Genomic DNA, 18505 nt, shown 5'->3' on the forward strand with positions numbered 1-18505 from the left:
TAAAACCGGCTTGAGCCCCCACTCAGTGACCTGGGACAATTACATACCACCCCCTTGGGTGCCTCCAAGAGGCAATACTTCCCCTCTAGCAAGCACAGAGTCTGAGTGCAGCAAAAGCCTTTTAATAAAGGAGGAAAACAATGCAGAATTATGTTGGGGAAACACCACAAACAGAATTCATAACACCAACTATGAGCAAAAGACCCACCCCCAAGTAAGTTTGGCAGTGTCCTTTTCCCCTCAGGGTCTTAAGTCCAGCAACCCAATAGTCACCCCCCCTCTTCCCCAGTTTCTGTCTGTCCTTGGTCAGTGCAGTCCCCCAGAGTTCAGAAGTTCATCTGCAGAGTTTACCTCTCAGCCTGGATGGAAGTGGAGGAAGGTATGGGGGGCATCTTACATGCTCCGCTGCTCGGGTCGATGGCCAAGTACCACCCCTCTCCATGGGGTTCTGCTGCAGTCTTCACCACCAGCCATGCCTCTCTGTCAGCTGCCCTGCTATCCGCTCCACTCCGCTCTCCACTAGCTGTCCTGCTGTCCACTCCTCTCTGCCAGCCACCCAGCTATCCTCTCCGTGCTAGTTGTCCTGCTGTCCGCTCACCAACTTGTCCTCAGGTCCCCCCATAACACAGCTCTCAGCAATGTCAGCTGTTTAGTGATTTCAGCTCTCAGTGGTTTTTAACAGGTAGTAGGGAGCACTTCAGTGCTGGTGCACCATTAGCCCAAAGTACAGTGAATGCTTAGACCTAGGGAACAGTGATTTCAGCTCTGCAGAATATAACAAGACTCCTAATGGAGCCAAATTTAGCTCTCATTATTACACTGTGAAGAGAGACAGGATCAAAATAGTGTTTAGAGCCTCAGAAGGGGCCCACACTACCAGGTACACATACCTGGAACCCATGTCCCTTGCCTAGCGAGTGCTACTTGGTTGAGGGCGAGTCCCTCCGTCATAAAATGCCAAGTACAGTTCTACTGTCCTTGATTCACATAATCAGGATATTTATTACCCTTTATTACTCCTGCCCCAATAACAGAGAGACTGGAGATCCCACAGCAGCCAAAGTGACCATTTGGGCAAGCAGTCCATCATGCTAGGCAGGGTGGGTGTGCCCATACAAACAGAGTGCCAATGCAAATGAGATCAGCCCCTGAAGTCCTTTTCCACAGCTCACCACCAGATGTCAGGGTAGAGCTCATTCTGACTCTGCTTACACATGTTTGGGACAAATCTGGGCATGGCTGGTCTCTTCCCTTTTACAAACCGCACCACAAGGTGGTCCTTTTCTGGTAAATCATTAGTGTACAATTTAAAATGCGATAAAAAGATAAACCCCTACTACATTGCTTAAAAAATAATACAACGATAACCGCAGGTTATAGCTAGAGGGTCCTGTAGTTGTCTCTGATGAAACACAACGTTACTAGAGTTACAGTTTAAAAAAGTCATAATAGATTTAGAAAAAAGTTACTGTCTAGGGGAAATCTGAAGGAGTCAAAGAACTCACCAGGCCCCTGTTTTGGTAAATAGAGAGCCAGCCAGTGTTCCCTGGGTAAGTCATGGGGGGTGCTTGTTAACAATAAGCCCCAAAGGTCTTCCAGACACAAAACCCTTCGGGAGCAAGTCGCTAGGAAAAACATCTGAAAAAGAAGCGTCCTTTGATAAAATACACCTTAGCTGCCCAGTATTTATAATCACATATAATCAAACGGGACATTTCTTCTATGGTTCACTTCGAGCATATTATCAAAAACCCCATACACTATCATGTTAACTGTAGAGGGCAGTGCCATTGCAAATTGAATTTCCACTTTCAGGTTTCCAGTTTTAATCAGAGAATAAGGATTGGCGCCCTCCTGGTCCGGGGGTCAGATCGAAGATGTACAGTGTATAGCCCTGGGAAAATTCACTATGGTCAATCAGGAGCGATTGGTCTTTTAAATATTTCCCAGTCACCTGCATGAGCTGCATTTACTCCCTCACACAGTTTCCATTCTCAAAATTGGTTTGTAGGGGTTTTGCCGGCACCTGTTCGCCATCCACATACAAGGCCACAAAATTAATGTTATGTTTAAAGTTAAAAGGGTTTTTAACGTAGCTGCTGCTGAAGGCTTCGTTATCTATAAAACTGATTATGAGCTGCTTGGGTAACTGTCACAAAAAGAAGTTTTCCTGGTTACTGACACGACTGCCGGCCGGAATGCTAAACAGCTTTATGTCCATCCTGTCTACCAGGTACTTAGCATTGGCGGTCATTAGAGCTTCAGCGTGCCCCAAACGGACCCCCGGGGTCTCTATCATCCGTTTTACAAACAGGGATGCTGTAATAATGTGAACTTTATAATTCTGGTTGGCATTCCCGCTCGTGAGGCAAAAAACATCTTTGCTAATTTTAATTTTCAAGTCCACGCCGTTCAGCAATAGTTTTTTTTTGAAAAAACAAATTGCTGTGTAGAGGCCCCAACAAATACAGCTTCCTGCTGCCGGCCATTAGTCTGGCCCTGCGCATAAACCCCTGTTACCAACCCCGACCCAAAACAGTGCTTTCGTGGGCCCCTGCCGTGTCTTTATGAAACCCTCCTGTCGAAAACTGCATAGCGAGGGTGTCATGGCTGTAGTTCAGAATCAGCTCTATCAAGGCTCTGTAAGGGTAACAATTGTTGCTCTGACTGATAAGACGGTTGCCTAGAGCGACGTCCAGCTGGTTAAAAAGGGTGGTGATGGGGTAGTTTGTTAGGGTAACACTGGCATTGTTGTCAATGTCTGACCCATCTTCTTTTACCAGCTTGCAGCACATGTACAGCTGTGTGTTGTTAAGGTCTAAGTGTCCTGAAACACAAAATGCTAGAGGGGCATTCACCGTTAAAGCGGCCAAAGGAAGCATCGCTACATAAAAGCTGTTCTCGTTACTGGTTTGTGTTGGGGCTATTTGAAATAAATCCAGTTCTAATTTGGTGCATTTTTCAGCACCACGATGAATAAAAGCCATTTTAAAAGATATCCCTTTTACCCTGGGCAACGCTCTGCTACCTCTTCTTAGGGTGCCTTTTAGGTTTATGACTGAGGCGTCTTCTGGCAGCTTTTTTTCTTAAGGGCCTAGGAGGCGCTTGAAATGGTTGGTGCGACACTGTTCTTTTTCTCCTCATCACCACTAAAGGGTTTTTAATGTTTTAAAATATCCTGTGGCATGTGCACTCCTATTTTTGTTTATAACGGCGCTAAACATGTGGTTCACTACGTCTCTGGTTATATTTTTTGCGGCTATTTTCATGTGGGGTTTAATAATTTCAAAATCCCTTTTCAAAAGTGGCTTTTCTAAAAAGATCGTTGAATATCCCTCCTAAACCAGCTCCGTACATGATGCGTAATCCTTTATATCCCAGTAAGCCATAACAAGCCTCGGCCTTGTAGTAGTTCCTATACAAAAAGGGATCCCAGTAGTTTTTTATAGTCACCATTCTTCAACCTGGGGCGCAAATGTAGTTTAACAATCACCTTCCCAAAACTAAATAAAATGTGTTTATTCTGATCCATCATTATTTCAATACTGTGAAAAAGTTACTCCTCTACCTTGGTAGGTCTTGCGCTTATTGGCGGATTTACTCGCCTTGGAGCTTCATGGCAGCCCTCAGCTTGGCTGTTTTTCTGACCCACAGTCCAGGTTGACTCCTCCTGTGTCTGACCAGGAGTTGGGAGGATTTGGGGGAACTCGGGCCCGCCTTCTACTTTGGGTTCCAGCCCAGGGCCCTGTGGAATGCAGCTGTCTAGAGTGCCTCCTGGAACAGCTGTGCAACAGCTACAACTCCCTGGGCTACTTTCCCATGGCCTCCTCCCAACACCTTCTTTATCCTCACCATAGGACCTTCCTCCTGGTGTCTGATAATGCTGATACACCTCAGTCCTCCAACAGTCCGCATTCTCACTCTCAGCTCCTTGTGTCTCTTGCTCCCAGCTCCTCACACGCACACCACAAACGGAAGTGAGCTCCTTTTTAAACCCATGGTGCCCTGATTAGCCTGTCTTAATTGATTCTAACAGCTTCTTGATTGGCTGCAGGTGTTCTAATCAGCCCGTCTGTCTTAATTGTCTCCAGAAGGTTCCTGATTGTTCTGCAAACTTCCCTGTTACCTTACCCAGGGAGAAGGGACCTACTTAGCCTGGGGCTAATATATCTGCCTTCTATTACTCTCCTATAGCCATCTGGCCCGACCCTGTCACATATCCCCCCCTCTACTCAACACTACGGGGTTGGGCAACTTGGGACGTCAGGCAGTGTACTCGTGACAAGTCTCTGCATTGCCATGGTGGCTTTCAGCCCGGTGTTGTGTGGTGAATTGGAAAGGTTGCAGGGACAGGAACCATCTGGTCACTGCAGGGTCATTGTGGTTAGAATAGGAGGTCATGGCAACCAAATCCGCCTACCATTGCGCGTCCACATCAGGCACAACCATTTCATTGCTTTTAAATTTAATACTAGTCGGTTTTTGTAAAGTGTAAGCATCTTGATCCTCAAGCTAAGGTGCAACCTGCTTTCTACTCAAAGTTTTATGGTGCCTTTTAGTACACTGAAATAAGGGTGTGACACCTCCGAAACTCACAACTTCTCCAGGAGAGTAATAAATTTTCTTTAGCAACCTCACCGTCTAATCCGTCTTACTTTAAAACAAAACATAAAATATCAGGGTTGGAAGGGACCTCAGAAGGTCATCTAGTCCAACCCCCTGCTCAAAGCAGGACCAATCCCCAATTACATCATCCCAGCCAGGGCTTTGTCAAGCCTGACCTTAAAAACTTCTAAGGAAGGAGATTCTGCCACCTCCCTAGGTAACGCAATCCAGTGTTTCACCACTCTCCTAGTGAAAAAGTTTTTCCTAATATCCAACCTAAACCTCCCCCACTGCAAATTGAGACCGCTACTCCTCATTCGGTCATCTGCTACCACTGAGAACAGTCTAGAGCCATCCTCTCTGGAACCACCTCTCAGGTAGTTGAAAGCAGCTATCAAATCCCCCCTCATTCTTCTCTTCTGCAGACTAAACAATCCCAGTTCCCTCAGCCTCTCCTCATAAGTCATGTGTTCCAGTCCCCTAATCATTTTTATTGCCGCTGGACGCTTTCCAATTTTTCCACATCCTTCTTGTAGTGTGGGGCCCAAAACTGGACACAGTACTCCAGATGAGGCCTCACCAATGTTCAATAGAGGAGAACGATCATGTCCCTCGATCTGCTGGCAATGCCCCTAATTATACAGCCCAAAATTCTGTTAACCTTCTTCGCAGCAAGGGCACACTGTTGACTCATATCCAGTTTCTCATCCACTGTAACCCCTATGTCCTTTTCTGCAGAACAGCTACCTAGCCATTTGGTCCCTAGTCTGTAGCAGTGCATGGGATTCTTCCTTCCTAAGTGCAGGACTCATCAGATTTCTTTTGGCCCAATCCTCTAATTTGTCTAGGGCCCTCTGTATCCTATCCCTACCCTCCAGCATATCTGCCATTCCTCCCAGTTTAGTGTCATCCACGCCATCCTCCAGATCTTTAATGAAGATATTGAACAAAACCGGCCGCAGGACTGACCCTTGGAGACCCCACTTGATACCGGCTGCCAAGTACACATGGAGCCATTGATCACTACCCATCGAGCCTGACACTCTCGCTAGCTTTCTATCCACCTTATAGTCCATTCATCCATTTATCCAGCCCGTACTTCTTTAACTTGCTGGCAAGAATACTGTGAGAGACTATATCAAAAGCTTTACTAAAAAGGAATAACATGTCCACTGCTTTCCCTGATCCACAGAGCCAGTTATCTCATCATAGCAGGCAATCAGTTGGTCAGGCATGACTTGCCCTTTGGTGAATACATGTTGACTATTCCTGATCATCTTCCTTTCCTCCAAGTGCTTCAAAATGGATTCCTTGAGGACATGCTCCATGATTTTTCTGGGGACAGCGGTGAGGCTGTAGTTGCCCAGATTTTCTTTCTTTTTTTTAAAAGATGGGTACTATGTTCCCCTTTTTCCAATCATCTGGGACCTCCCCCGATCACCACGAGTTTGCAAACATAATGGCCAATGGCTCTGCAATCACATCAGCTAACTTCCTCGGCACCCTTGGATGAAAAGCCACGTTCAGTTTGTTCACCCCTTTTCCTGTTTGCTTTCTGGTCCTTCAAATTCTAGAAAACCATTTTTATAAGGCAGTTGTTAGAAAATGACAATAAGGTGTTATTGGGCTTGGCTGAAAATTTTGTGTGGTGTTAGAGCTGTTGGTAACCATTGTATAGAGTTGCTGCAAAAATATCCATGCATTAAGGTTTTGGAAGGTTTACCTAATACTTTTTATGGTGAACATTTATTTCCTAGTAAAAAAAGTGAGTATGTTTATTACAGATGATCTAGTGGTGTCTGCTTGTCAAAGTGGCGAAACTGAAAAAGCCTTTACAAAATATGTACACCACAGAAACCTAAGTATTATGTGCAAAACCTGTTCTGTCAGACCAAAAAATGCTGAGTAATTTCAGTAGTAAGTGTACAGTTCTTGTTTAACCCTCCCTGCGATAAACTGCACTGTAACCCAGCAAATATACCCTGGTAAAACATAATTCTTTTTGGAGGCTTTTGAGGACGCTACTAAAAAACCCTATAGGTATCTACTGGTGGCTTTAAACGCTTCAGCGCGTGAAACCTTCAGTTTAAGAACAGGCCTCCCCCCTTCCCCGTCTGGCCCTCTGTATATTCCTTAAAAAAAACCATAAAAACTTATTTTTAATCAAACTTCCATTTTAAAAAAGAGCATTCCCCCTGACAAACATGTCTAGCTACGTGCAGCAAAACCTGGCTCTTTTAAGATTTCTCATCAAAGCCAAGCCCCAGCAAAGGAAGGCTCTTCTCTGCTCAGCTTCTGATGACCTAGTAGCGGCCATCTCAGAAATAGCGCTCAACACTTTAAAAGGAAACGTTCCTCTGAAACCCCGACAAATAAGCGTCCTAAAAAGAAAACAGGGGATTATTAAAAAGCTGACCGATAAAAGGAAAAAGTTAATTGTAAAACAGGTTGGGGGCTTTATCGGACCTTTGTTGAGCTTTGCACTCACTTTACTGTCAGGCTGTCCCCTCTTGCCCCCAACTAAAACTTCTCCAGCGCATCATCAAAGGTCTACACCCTATTCTGAAAAATGATCCTTCACTCTCACAGATCTTGGGAGACGCTCTGCCCCTCTTTGCAGCGATTGCGAGTCTGGATCCGGACACAGCTCATGCCAGCCCCGTGGTGTCCGACAAACGGCGACTCTATGAAATGGGGTGGCCTGCAGCAGGACGTGGCTCACAACCTTGACAGGATTGAGTGTATAACCTGGGTGCTGAGCTCTCAAGGGTTCACGACGACGAGATACTGCTGGGAAGTAGAGGTTGGGAAGTGGGGCCAGCCTGGGCTGTGTGGGTGGCCAGCAGAGAGTCTATCAGGAGGAAGGGCTGGATCAGCTTTTCTCCTGAGTAGAGGATCTGGGACATGGACCAGTGTGGGAGCCATTACCTACCCAGGAAAAATCGGTGTATCGCTGCCTTAACTATTTTTTTATGATCAAACTGGAACTTTAGAAAAATGATTACTAATATAGTCATATTACCAATATAGTAATGTGACTAATCTGATGGCTCAAAATTGGCAAAGTAGAAGGAATTCTGATATATAGTGATGTGTAGAGTAAGAAACGACATATTCTTTTCTAGAGAAGAGTCCAATAAACAATACATGATGATAGCCCCCAAATAAAATGTGTTGTTGAAAAGTTTGTAATAATGAAAAAAAGTCAAGAAAATTCAAATGTTTTAACACACACAAAGATTTCCTCAAAATACTTTTAAAATGAAAAGTTTTGTTCAGCTCTAATTAACACCTATTATTACATATAATCAATGAATTGATTTCCTGGTTCTTTCTACTGTAATTGTGAACGGACTGCCATTGATGGGTGGAAATCATGTCACAACGTAAGAACGTGTCAAACCATGTCCTGAAATATCACATTGGCCAAAAGGCTCCAAGAAAGGTGAATCCTAACATGCAGTTACATGTGTTGTGTGAAATTGTTGATGAAAGAAAACCCAGAAAGTCAGAGAAATTGTGGGAGCTCCGAGTCGCATGGATGAGAATTAATAAGGAGAGCTTCAAGGAAGGCTTAACCAAACCTACACCAGTTTTAAGCCAGAAGGGACCATGAGGTCCACAGGAAGGGACATGGATTATTGAGGATGGTGACCTCTAATTAATATGAAATTTAATATACTCTCAGACGTTCGCAAACGCTATTGACCAGTTTAAATGTAACACCAGGAGTTGGTAGAATTTTATTTGGCAGTTTAAATATAAGTTGATTGACCTCTGTGGGTGAAGGTGTCTAGCAACTCAAAATCATTAAAAGTTTAAAATAGAGTTACAAAAATAAAAAAGGATCTAACCCAAAAGTGAAATGTTTCAAGCTTCACAAATCTCCACCACACCTTAGAACATGCATTTGCTCTGCTGACAATCAAACATTTAAAAGCTATGGGTATTATGGTTGTTATATACCTATTTTATTTAAATGTCAACCTCCAAAGTTTAAACATGACTGAAATATGTTTAAAAAACAAACAAAGAAGCCCCAACACCACCTAGGGCCCCCTCCAAGATCAACAAAAGGGACTCTTAGGGAAGCGGTACCTGAAAGTCCTCAAGTATTTGTTAATTCGAAATTGTGGTAAGTGAATAAACCTGTTAACTACGGACTTTTAAAATCTGTTTGAAAACTTCTGGGTTATCCTCATTCCACAGAAACGATTTTGAAGCTTCTTAAAGTACCTGGAACCTATTTTGAAAAGGCTTAAAACTACAATACACACCTGGTGAAGTGAAGAAACAGATTGACAGAACAAGAATGGTATCCAGAGGTCACCTACTACGAGACAGGCCCAACAAAGTAACAGAACACAGCTTGCCGCCACTGACAGCTGCCAACTAAAGCCTTTCTAGCGCATCATGAAGGACCTAGAACCTATCCTAAAGGACGATCCCTCACTCGCACAGACCTTGGGAGACAGGACAGTCCTCGCTTAAAGACAGCCCCCCCACAACCTAAAGCATGTGCTTTCTTTAATAGTTGTAATATTTAAATTGGTGTCTTTTATTGTAACAGTGTTTTACTATACAAATGGTTTTTAAAAATTCGTTTTTAAAAGTAGTTTTCTTTTTATTCTTCAAAAAGAAAAGAGGTGTGGGTTTTTTAAATGGGGATATGTATCTTCTTAAAAGACTTCGCTTAAATGTAAGTGATTCAGGGGTCTAAGCTAGACATAAATGTGGGTGTTAAAATTTTTTTTGGTGTTTTAAACTGCTGGGGTTTGCGTGTGCCAGAGTTTGTGTCTCAGCTTGTGCAAACATGGGTGTGGGTTTTTTTAAAGAAAATATATTGCTCGTTTTTTTAAAAGAACTATACATCTTGAAACTGAGGGTATGGCTTTCTGTACAAAGTATGTTTTAAAATGGATTTCAGTTTTTTTTCTTATAGCAGTTTGGTTTTTATTCTGATAATAAAATGATACTAATAAAATAAATATTTATATTGACAATTACATGATTCTAATATAATGGAAAATATAAAAATTGAAAATGATACTCTTCAATTACAGACGGATCACTGCTTGTGACAAATCTCGCATGGAATTTTCATATATAAAAGATTGAGGGCAGGGAGTTTGGTAAAAATTACTGACAAAGGAAAACATAACTGATCAGTGCCTATGAAAAATCTGTCATTGATTCTTCATCTTAAAGCCTTTCAGATACTGTGTGGGACCGATCGGACTGTGAAAATTACCAGCAAATTAAAACTCATTACTCATCATGGATGGGAAACAATTTCTCAGATCTTCATTTATAAAGCAGTTCTATTTATATTTATAAATTTTATTTTATTTTATTTATTCTATTTATATTTATAATTTTTATTTATTTCATTAATAAAGCAATTCTATCCTCAGCTTTTGGGCTAAATCTGCTAGTTAAAATTTTAGTCAAAGGTTGTGGCAAATTTCTCAGGTAATCGTTCTCCTAAATCCAAAAGTATACTGTGGAGATTATTCGGCAGAGATCAGCGATCAAAAATTACAAAACAAATCTCATTATTTATCATTGCTGGCTAGTTTCTCATGGAATCTTCATTTTAAAGAAGTTATGGTACTTTCCTGATAATTTGGAAGATATTTGTCCGCACAGACAAAGCAAAACACGTTTCACATAATTTCAGGTGACACATTACTCGAAGAATCTCAATTCCAAATAAGTTAGGATGCTGGTCTTTTCATATCGAAGAGATCGGTTAGTGAAAATAATGATTGGGACAGTATCCTCATTATATAACCATGAAGCGTCCCTCTGACAGTTGTCACAAACTTATCAGTGATGAGCTTTTCAACTAACCTAAGGCTCAGGACAGTATCCTAATTGCTTTAAAATGATTCAAAGAGAAAGTTTTTCCGAGCAATCGGAAAATCGAGTTTAACTTTTTAAAAATAATTTTCACGTTGTCCATTCTCTTCCAAATGATCTGGACCGAAATGAAGGTCTTTAAGACGAAGATTCCATGGGAAATTTGTCACAAGCGATATTCAGTGATAAAAGTCTTTTGTTTCTTATTTTCAACAACCTATCGCTTGGAAATTATGAGTACAGAAGTATAAGTACAATAGGATCAAGATTCCTTGAGAACTTTACCACCAGCAATAAGTTTTGCTTTGTTTTTAATTTCTAAGAGTCGATCTCTTTCAGAAGGTAATTAGAGAAATTCAACCTATTTAGTATGAAGGTTCTCAGAGAAAGTTGTCATCTGAAATCATCAGTCATGAATTTTGATTTGTGTATTTGCGCATTAGGTTTCGTGGGCTACAGCACACTTCATCAGTAGAATGGAACACAAGTTGTGATGGACGTGCATATGAACTATGTATATGAACTATATTTCTCATTGGTCCTTCTAGTTAGGCCCCCCCCTCTATTCATGATGCCCTGAGGGGAGCACAGTGATTTGGCGGCAGTGTGTATGGAGGTTTCAGAGTAACAGCCGTGTTAGTCTGTATTCGCAAAAAGAAAAGGAGTACTTGTGGCACCTTAGAGACTAACCAATTTATCTGAGCATAAGCTTTTGTGAGCTACAGCTCACTTCATCGGATGGGGACAAAAGGGCCCCATGATGGGATCTCCTCAATATAAGGGGGGATAGCAGCCTTTATCTATGCAGTAACATAAAATCCTTCCTTGGTAGCTGTAGTGGATTGCCTTACTTGTAAAGGGTTAAACAGTATAACATCTCCTGAAAATATACCTGGAATAATCCATTTAAAACCACAGAACTAAGTAGGGCAAGTAAACGCGTTCTTATCTTTTGTTTTGGTCTGTGAATTTTCCTTATTTCTGTGTTTGTAAGTGTGAAGCTGAACCCAGAAGGGAATTGTCTATGTTTAAAATCTTTTTATTACCCTCTAAAATTACTTTCCATTGTGATTTTACAGATGTGATTTTTTTTATAAAGTACTTCTTTTAAGAACCTGATTGATTTCAGTGCCCTGAAAACAAAGGATGTGGTCTCTGCTCACATTGCTAAGGCAATTGGTTGGTATAGTATTCTCAAGCCTCCCTAGGAAAGGGTTTGAAGGGATATTTTGGGGAGATAGTGCTTCAAAGTGGCCCTTCCTTGAATTTTTGTGTTAATCATTTAGTGGTGGAAGCAGTACCATCCAAGGAAAAGGAAAAGAACTTGTCTCTGGGGAAATTTTAACATAAGGTGGCAGAATTTAACATAAGTTGGCAGCTTTGGGGATCTTCTGTGCGGGTCCCCCCGTCTGTATATCAGAGTTCAGAGTACGTGGGGGAACCCTGACATACTGATAGCGGTGGAATAAATTTTAAACAGAAGCAAAGATCTCAGAAGGAGATTTTTAAAGCACACATTCTTTGTTTTTTAGCTGGGAGCATGAGTGGTATAGAGAAAGTAAATAAGGAAGTGTTATTTACTTCTTCTCATAATACAAGAACAAGTGGCCACCAAATGAAATTAATAGGTAGCAGGTTTAAAACAAACACAAGAAAGTATTTTTTCAAGCAATGCACTGTTAGCCTCTGGAACTCCTTGCCAGAGGGTGTTGTGAAGGCCAATACTATAACGGGGTTCAAAAGGGAGCTAGATAGATTAATGGAAGATAGGTCCATCAATGGCTATTAGCCAGGATGGACAGGAACGGTGTCCCTAGCCTCTGTTTGCCAGAAGCTGGGATTGGGTGACAGGGCATGGATCACTTGATGATAACCTGTCTGTTCATTCCCTTTGGGGACCTGTCAGTGGCCACTGTCAGAGGACAGGATACTGGGCTTGATGGACCCTTGGTCTGACCCAGTATGGCCGTTCTTATGTTCATGTTCTTATGATGAAACCAGCAAGTATTATCCATCTGGGGAGTATGGGAAAGTACAAGGGGAGAAAGGGGACAGGGGGAGTCAGGGGAAGCAGAGGTCCATGAGAGGTGGGGTCTGGGTGGCAGAGATCATAGAGAGAGGATGTGTGGGAAGCAGAGATCAGAGAGGGGATGTGGGGGGAGCAGAAATCATAGAGAGGATGTGGGGGGAGCAGAGATAAGAGCGAGGGGATTGTGGGAGCAAAGATCAGAGACAGGGAACTGGGGGAGCCAAGAACAGAGAGAGAGGGGATGGGTGAGCAGAGATCACAGAGAGAAGGGATGGGGAGCAAAGTTCATAGGGAGGAATCTGGGGGAAGCAGAGGAGAAAGAGGTTCTGGGGGCAGCAGAGAAGAAATGGGTGTGACAGGTTCCCCCGGGGTGCCACCTGGAATTGGGGTACCACTGAGTCCCCTGACCCACCAGCCTGGGCTCCCTCTCACACTGTGCTGCTGTGTCAAGCTGCAAAGCCCTCCAGCCTGCACTTTCACCAGCATTCACACAGGTAGGGACGCACCCAGCTGCAGTTACACGCAGGCTCTATAACCACCAGCTTCCGAGCCTGGGACCCCAGAGCAGTACCATCCTGCCCTGGTCAAATCTGGCCAGTATATGGGTTTAATACCCGGTCCGCCTCTCCCTCAATGTGAAGAAAATAATGCACACTTGTGGTAACCAAGCAAAGATTTTCCCCAAGCACTCCAGTCAAAGCTCACTGCTTTGGATTAAAACATAAAACAAGTTTATTAACTACAAAAAATAGATTTTAAGTGATTATAAGGGATAGCAAACAGATCAAAGCAGATTACCTAGCAAATAAACAAAAAATGCAAACTAAACTTAATATACTAAATAGATTAGCTATGAATAGCAGATTCTCACCCTAATTGATGGTACGAGCAGGCTACAGATTCTTAAGGCACAAGCTGCATTAGCTTTACAACTTGGGTTTCTCAGGTCTTCATGCGTAGGCTAGAAATCCCTTTAGCATGGGCGCAGCACTTCCCCCAGTTCAGTCTTTGTTCCTCAGGTGTTTCCAGGAGTCTTCTTGTATGGGGAGTGAAAAACCCTGATGATGTCACTCCCCTGCCTTATATAGCTTTTGCATATAAGCTTGGATCCCAGACCAATCTGTGGAAAAATACTGACATCCCAAGATGGAATCCAGCATCATGTGGCCTGGTCACATATCCTTGTACAGTCATAGCAGCCATCACTCACAGGTTGTCTGTGGAGTTCTCAGGAAGGCTCACCAGGTGGGAGATAAGCTTCTCCTAAAGCCTTTTGTTCTCCCTAATGGCTCATTGCCCTCAGTAGGCCCTTTCCAACCAGCTATCTAGACTGAAAGCATCTTGTCTAGTGGGCATTACACAGGTGTAACTACATTTGAAATACAAATACATATTCAATATTCATAACTTTAGATACAAAAATAATACATGCATACAAATACGATAATCATATTCAGCAAATCAAAACTTTTCCAATGACATCTCACATGATTTATCTTGTACAAACTGCATCATAATTATGTCATAATCATATCATAATAATATCACTCTGAAAAATATGGGGTGCAGTGCCACATGGCGTCTGGGGGATCAGAGATTAGAGAGGAGGTCTGAAGGAAGCAAAGAAAGAGGGGTCAGGGGAGCAGAGAACAGAGGGGGGCGGTATCTGGGAAGAAAAGAAATCAGAAAGGGGCTTGGGGGAGCAGAAATCAGAGGGTGAGAGAAGTTCTGGAGTGGGGAAGCAGGGATCAGAGAGAGGGTGTGGGGGGAGCAGGAATCAGTAGAGAATCTGAACTAAATTCACGGCTGGCTTTAGCAGGCATAACACCATTACTGTGAATGAGGTTGCACCTGTTTACCCAGCAGTGTGCTGTGCTTCTCTCTGGGGTAAGGGCCTGCAGGAGAGTCTGCTTGGGGGCCAAGGGAAGAAAGATCAAGGAGTTTGGGGTTTGTTGGGAGAAGAGTCCAGGAGGGGGATGTCAGTGCAGGGATTCTCCATCTGAACTGAGTTTCAATCCCCAGCCAGATGAGCTAGGCTGTGCATGTAAAACACACTGCCTTTTGCCTGCAAACTTTATGTCCTTCAAGTAGAGCTTGAAGCAATCACAGTGGGGTTCCCAGTGGCGGCTCAGGCAGGGAGCAAATGGAGTTTATTATTCAGGCACCCATCTGGCGCTGTCTCACAGGTGATGCTCTGAGAGAAACAGGAGTGAAATGGACTGGGAGGGCTGGGAGACTCACAAGGGACCAACAGGATGATCCTCAAGCCCCAAAGCTCCCAAGGCTGCTCAGATTCAGAAACTGGGGGAATCACTGGGCTGGGCCCCTCTGTTCACTATGGGGAGACTGATATTTTGTGAGGACTGGGACCAGAAAAGTGAAGGGTTTTAGCCCTGGGTGCATCTAGGACAGCATTTCTCAAATGCGGCCATCATGGCCGCATTTGGCCACAACAACTTCCTAAGCGGTGATGTGGAGTAGGGAACGCATTGGCTCCTCCCCCTCCCTCCCTGTTTCTCCTGGATGCACTGCTCTGCATGTCTCCAGAGGCAGATGGGGCACAACACTGAAGGAGAAAGTGAGTTCTCTAACTGGGGAGGGACGGGGGCTTCGTGGACTTCAGCTCTGAGGTGGTTGGGCAGTGGGGACTTAGGGAACCTGGCTGCAGACCAGGGCTCCATCCATGGGGCTTCAGGCCCCAATACCCAGCTCTGGCCATGGGGTTTCAGATGCTGACCCCCCAGCTCTGGCCATGCAATCTTGGCCTTCAGCCATGGGGCTTCAGACTCCAACCCCTGGCTATGCAGCAGCGGGCTCTGATCCCTGGCTCTTGCTGTGTGGTACCGACCCCTAATCCTGGTGGCGGCTGTTGGCCCTGAGAACTGACCCCTGTCCACGCACTCCAATCCCCAGCCCTGGCCACTGACCCTAGGTGCCAACCCTGGGGTTCCAGTGGCTGGCAGCCCTGGGTGAAGATCCCCAGCTGCAACTGCTGGCCCTGGGTGCAGATCCCCGGCACTGGCCTTGGGCTCTGGCAGGTGCTGGCTCTGGATGCAGATCCCAAATGCCAGCCCCCAACACTGGTGGCAGCCGACCCCTGGCTGCATACTCTAACCCCCAGACCTGGCCACTACCCCCGGGCACTGCTCCTGGATGTCAACTCTGGGTTCTGGCAGATGCTGGCCATGGACTCTGATCCCCAACCCCAGGTGCAGATCCCCAGCCCCAGTCACGCAGCAGCAGGTGTCAGCCCAAGGCTCCTGTGGGTGCTGGCCCAGGACATTGACTCCTAGCCCTGGCTGTGCAGCATCAGGCATGGACCAGGACTGGGTGCTGGCTCCAGATGCTGACCCCCAGCTGCATGGTAGCGGGTGCTGATCCCCAGCCCTGGGCGCAAAACCCCAGCCCTGGCCACACAGCTGCAGGCATCAATACTAGGCTTCAGGGGGTGCTGGCCCAGGGCACTGACCTCCAACCCCAGGCGCTGACCCACACACCCAATCACGCGATGGCGGGGCCCCCCATACATTGCCCCTGGCCTCTGCTGCCTCACCCACCCCTCCATCCATCTTCCTTGGTCACTGCTGCCTCACCCCCCATTCCTCCATCCAAGTCTTAACTTGCCAGGCCTTGCTGTGAAAAGTGATATTAACAAACATACAAATATCATTTTTCACAGTATTATTTTTATTACTGAGTATGGAAAAAAACCCTACATAAATAAATTACAATGATTTGGGTGTGTGTCCATGCATAGCTTTTTGTTTTTCCGAAAGTTATTTAAGTATTTTAGGAAAAAGTGTCAGTGCGGCCATGAGCAAGAGTTGGTGGCTGCACTCTGAGGCCACCAAAAATTTTTTGAGAACCCCTGATCTACGAAGAGTGCACACAGCTGTCCCCGTGCTGCCTCTGCCTTGGGAATCACAGCCTTAAAGACATCCCCACAGCTTCGCCAATGCTGCTGCAGGGCCTGATGTGGCAGCCCTGTTAAGTGGATACATACTTGGTTAAAAAAGGCAAACAAAGAGTAACTATTAATGGAATGATGTCGGATTGGAGGGATGTCCCAAGTGGGGGTCCAAGAGGTCCCAACTCTGGGTCCAGAGTTCTTCAACATTTTTATTAATGACCTGGATGTAGGTATAGAGTGCATACTGATCAAATTTGCACATGACGCAAAGCTGGAGGATACCAATACTTGCTAATACTTTGTAGGATAGGGCTAAAATTCAGCAAATCTTGACAAATTGGAGAACTGGACTATAGACAACAAAATGAAATTCAGCAAAGACACATGTAAGGTGCTACATTTAGGGGAAAAAACCAAATGCACAAATACAGAATGGGGCTTGGCAGCAGCACTTTTGAGAAGGATCTGGGAGTTGTGATGCAGTTGCAAAAACAGCAAATGCAATTTTCAGTTGTATTAACAGAGGCATATCATGCAAGTTACAGGAGTGATAGTGCCACTCTACTCAATGCTGGTTAGGCCTCAGCTGGAGTACTGTGTCCAACTTTGGTCGCCAATATATAGAAAGGATGTAGAGAAACTGGAAAGGATCCAAAGGAGAGTGACAAAGATGATCAGAGGGATGGAACACAAGCCATATGAGCAAAGGCTGAAGAAACTGGGTATGTTCAGTTTGGAAAAGAGGAGATTGAGGGGGAATATAATAGCGGCCTTCAAATACTAGAAAGGCTGCCATTAAAAAGGTGGAGAAAAGTTGGTCTCTTTTACCACAGAGGGCAGGACAAGAGACAATGGGTTCGAACTACAGCCTAGCAGATATAGATTAAATCTGAGGAAAAACTTCCTAGCTGTAAGCACAGTAGGACCATGGAACAGATGCCTAGGGAGGTCATAAAAGCTTATTCGCTGAAAGTTTTCAAAAGACTGGATAGCCATCTGTCTTGGATGGTTCAGACACAATAAATCCTGCATCTTGGTACGGGGTTAGCCTAAATGTCTATAATTCCCTCACACAACTGTGCCAGTGCTGCTGCAGACCCAGCTTGTCCTGTCCTCTATGCAAAGTTTTGGGTGGATGGCCTGGGGCATCTGTAGGAAATGTTCCACTAGGCACTGACCTGCTGGAGGAGTCCAACGGGGTATGCTGCAGTCGCATTCAGTATTCAACCATGCATTAGTTTCCATTCAGTGTTGTCTAGTCTCTCTTCCCTTCCTTTCTGAGGCCTCTTGGAGAGGAGGTGAGATCCTGTGGGCTTTGCTGTGAGCAATATCATGGTGACACACAGTTCTGTAGCTCTATAGCTCCTTCTTGGCACCTCCATGGGGTTGTGTGGCCCTCATCGCCATGGTATATGAGAGATTAATAGAGATGTCACCTGTGTGAGGCGTGCAAATTGTCTATAAGAGATTAGCACCTGCACAGAGAGCAGCGAGCTCAAATGGACTGCAGGGAAGGTTGCAGTGGTGCAGGGGGAATGAGGAAATGCTCCAAAGAGCTGCCAAAATGTTGACCTCTTCTGCCATCAAAGTGCTTCACCCTCCTACCCTAAGTGTGGGTCTCGGGCCCATCATCACTAATCCTGTCCAACATCGTAGCTGCTTCCGCTTGGCAGAGAATGATGCCCCTTGCTCTGCAACAAGGATCCAGCCATGGGGACTGTGCCTTGGTCTCCTCCAGGCTGGACTATGATAACTCACTGTGCTGTAGCTGGGCCTACATATGGAAACCACGCTGAATCTCCAGTTTGTGCAGAAGGCAGAGCCCATCTCCTTAGTTAAGGAAGGGAAGCACAGGACTCTTCACACCAGGGTTCCTTGCTCTCCAGTGGATCAACATCTGCTTTCAGTGCCAATTCAAGGCCATGGACTTGAATGGCCAGGGACCAGCTGCATCAGAGACCTCCTCTCCATCCTGATCTCACTGAGACAGCTGTTCTCCCTTGGAACAATGCAGATGACAGTGCCCAATGTGGAGTCCTTGGTGAGGCTTTCTCCACTGAGTTGTTCAACTGCTGAATAAGCACACAGAGGAAGACCAC

General features: G+C 44.8%; 1 protein-coding gene across 1 annotated transcript in view; it reads left to right on the forward strand.

The window, feature by feature from the left end:
• The window catches only part of FBXL16 (F-box and leucine rich repeat protein 16), a 104368-nt gene extending 94869 nt beyond the window's left edge, over positions 1–9499 (forward strand). Inside the window, exon 7 of the mRNA XM_073363062.1 lies at positions 8815–9499. Within this exon, the coding sequence (XP_073219163.1) occupies positions 8815–8826 (12 nt within the window). The 3' untranslated portion in view covers positions 8827–9499. The remainder of the gene's footprint in view (positions 1–8814) is intronic.
• Positions 9500–18505: the final 9006 nt, after the last annotated feature.

This window comes from Lepidochelys kempii, chromosome 10 (genome assembly GCF_965140265.1).
Source record: "Lepidochelys kempii isolate rLepKem1 chromosome 10, rLepKem1.hap2, whole genome shotgun sequence".
NCBI classification, from domain to species: Eukaryota; Metazoa; Chordata; order Testudines; family Cheloniidae; genus Lepidochelys; species Lepidochelys kempii.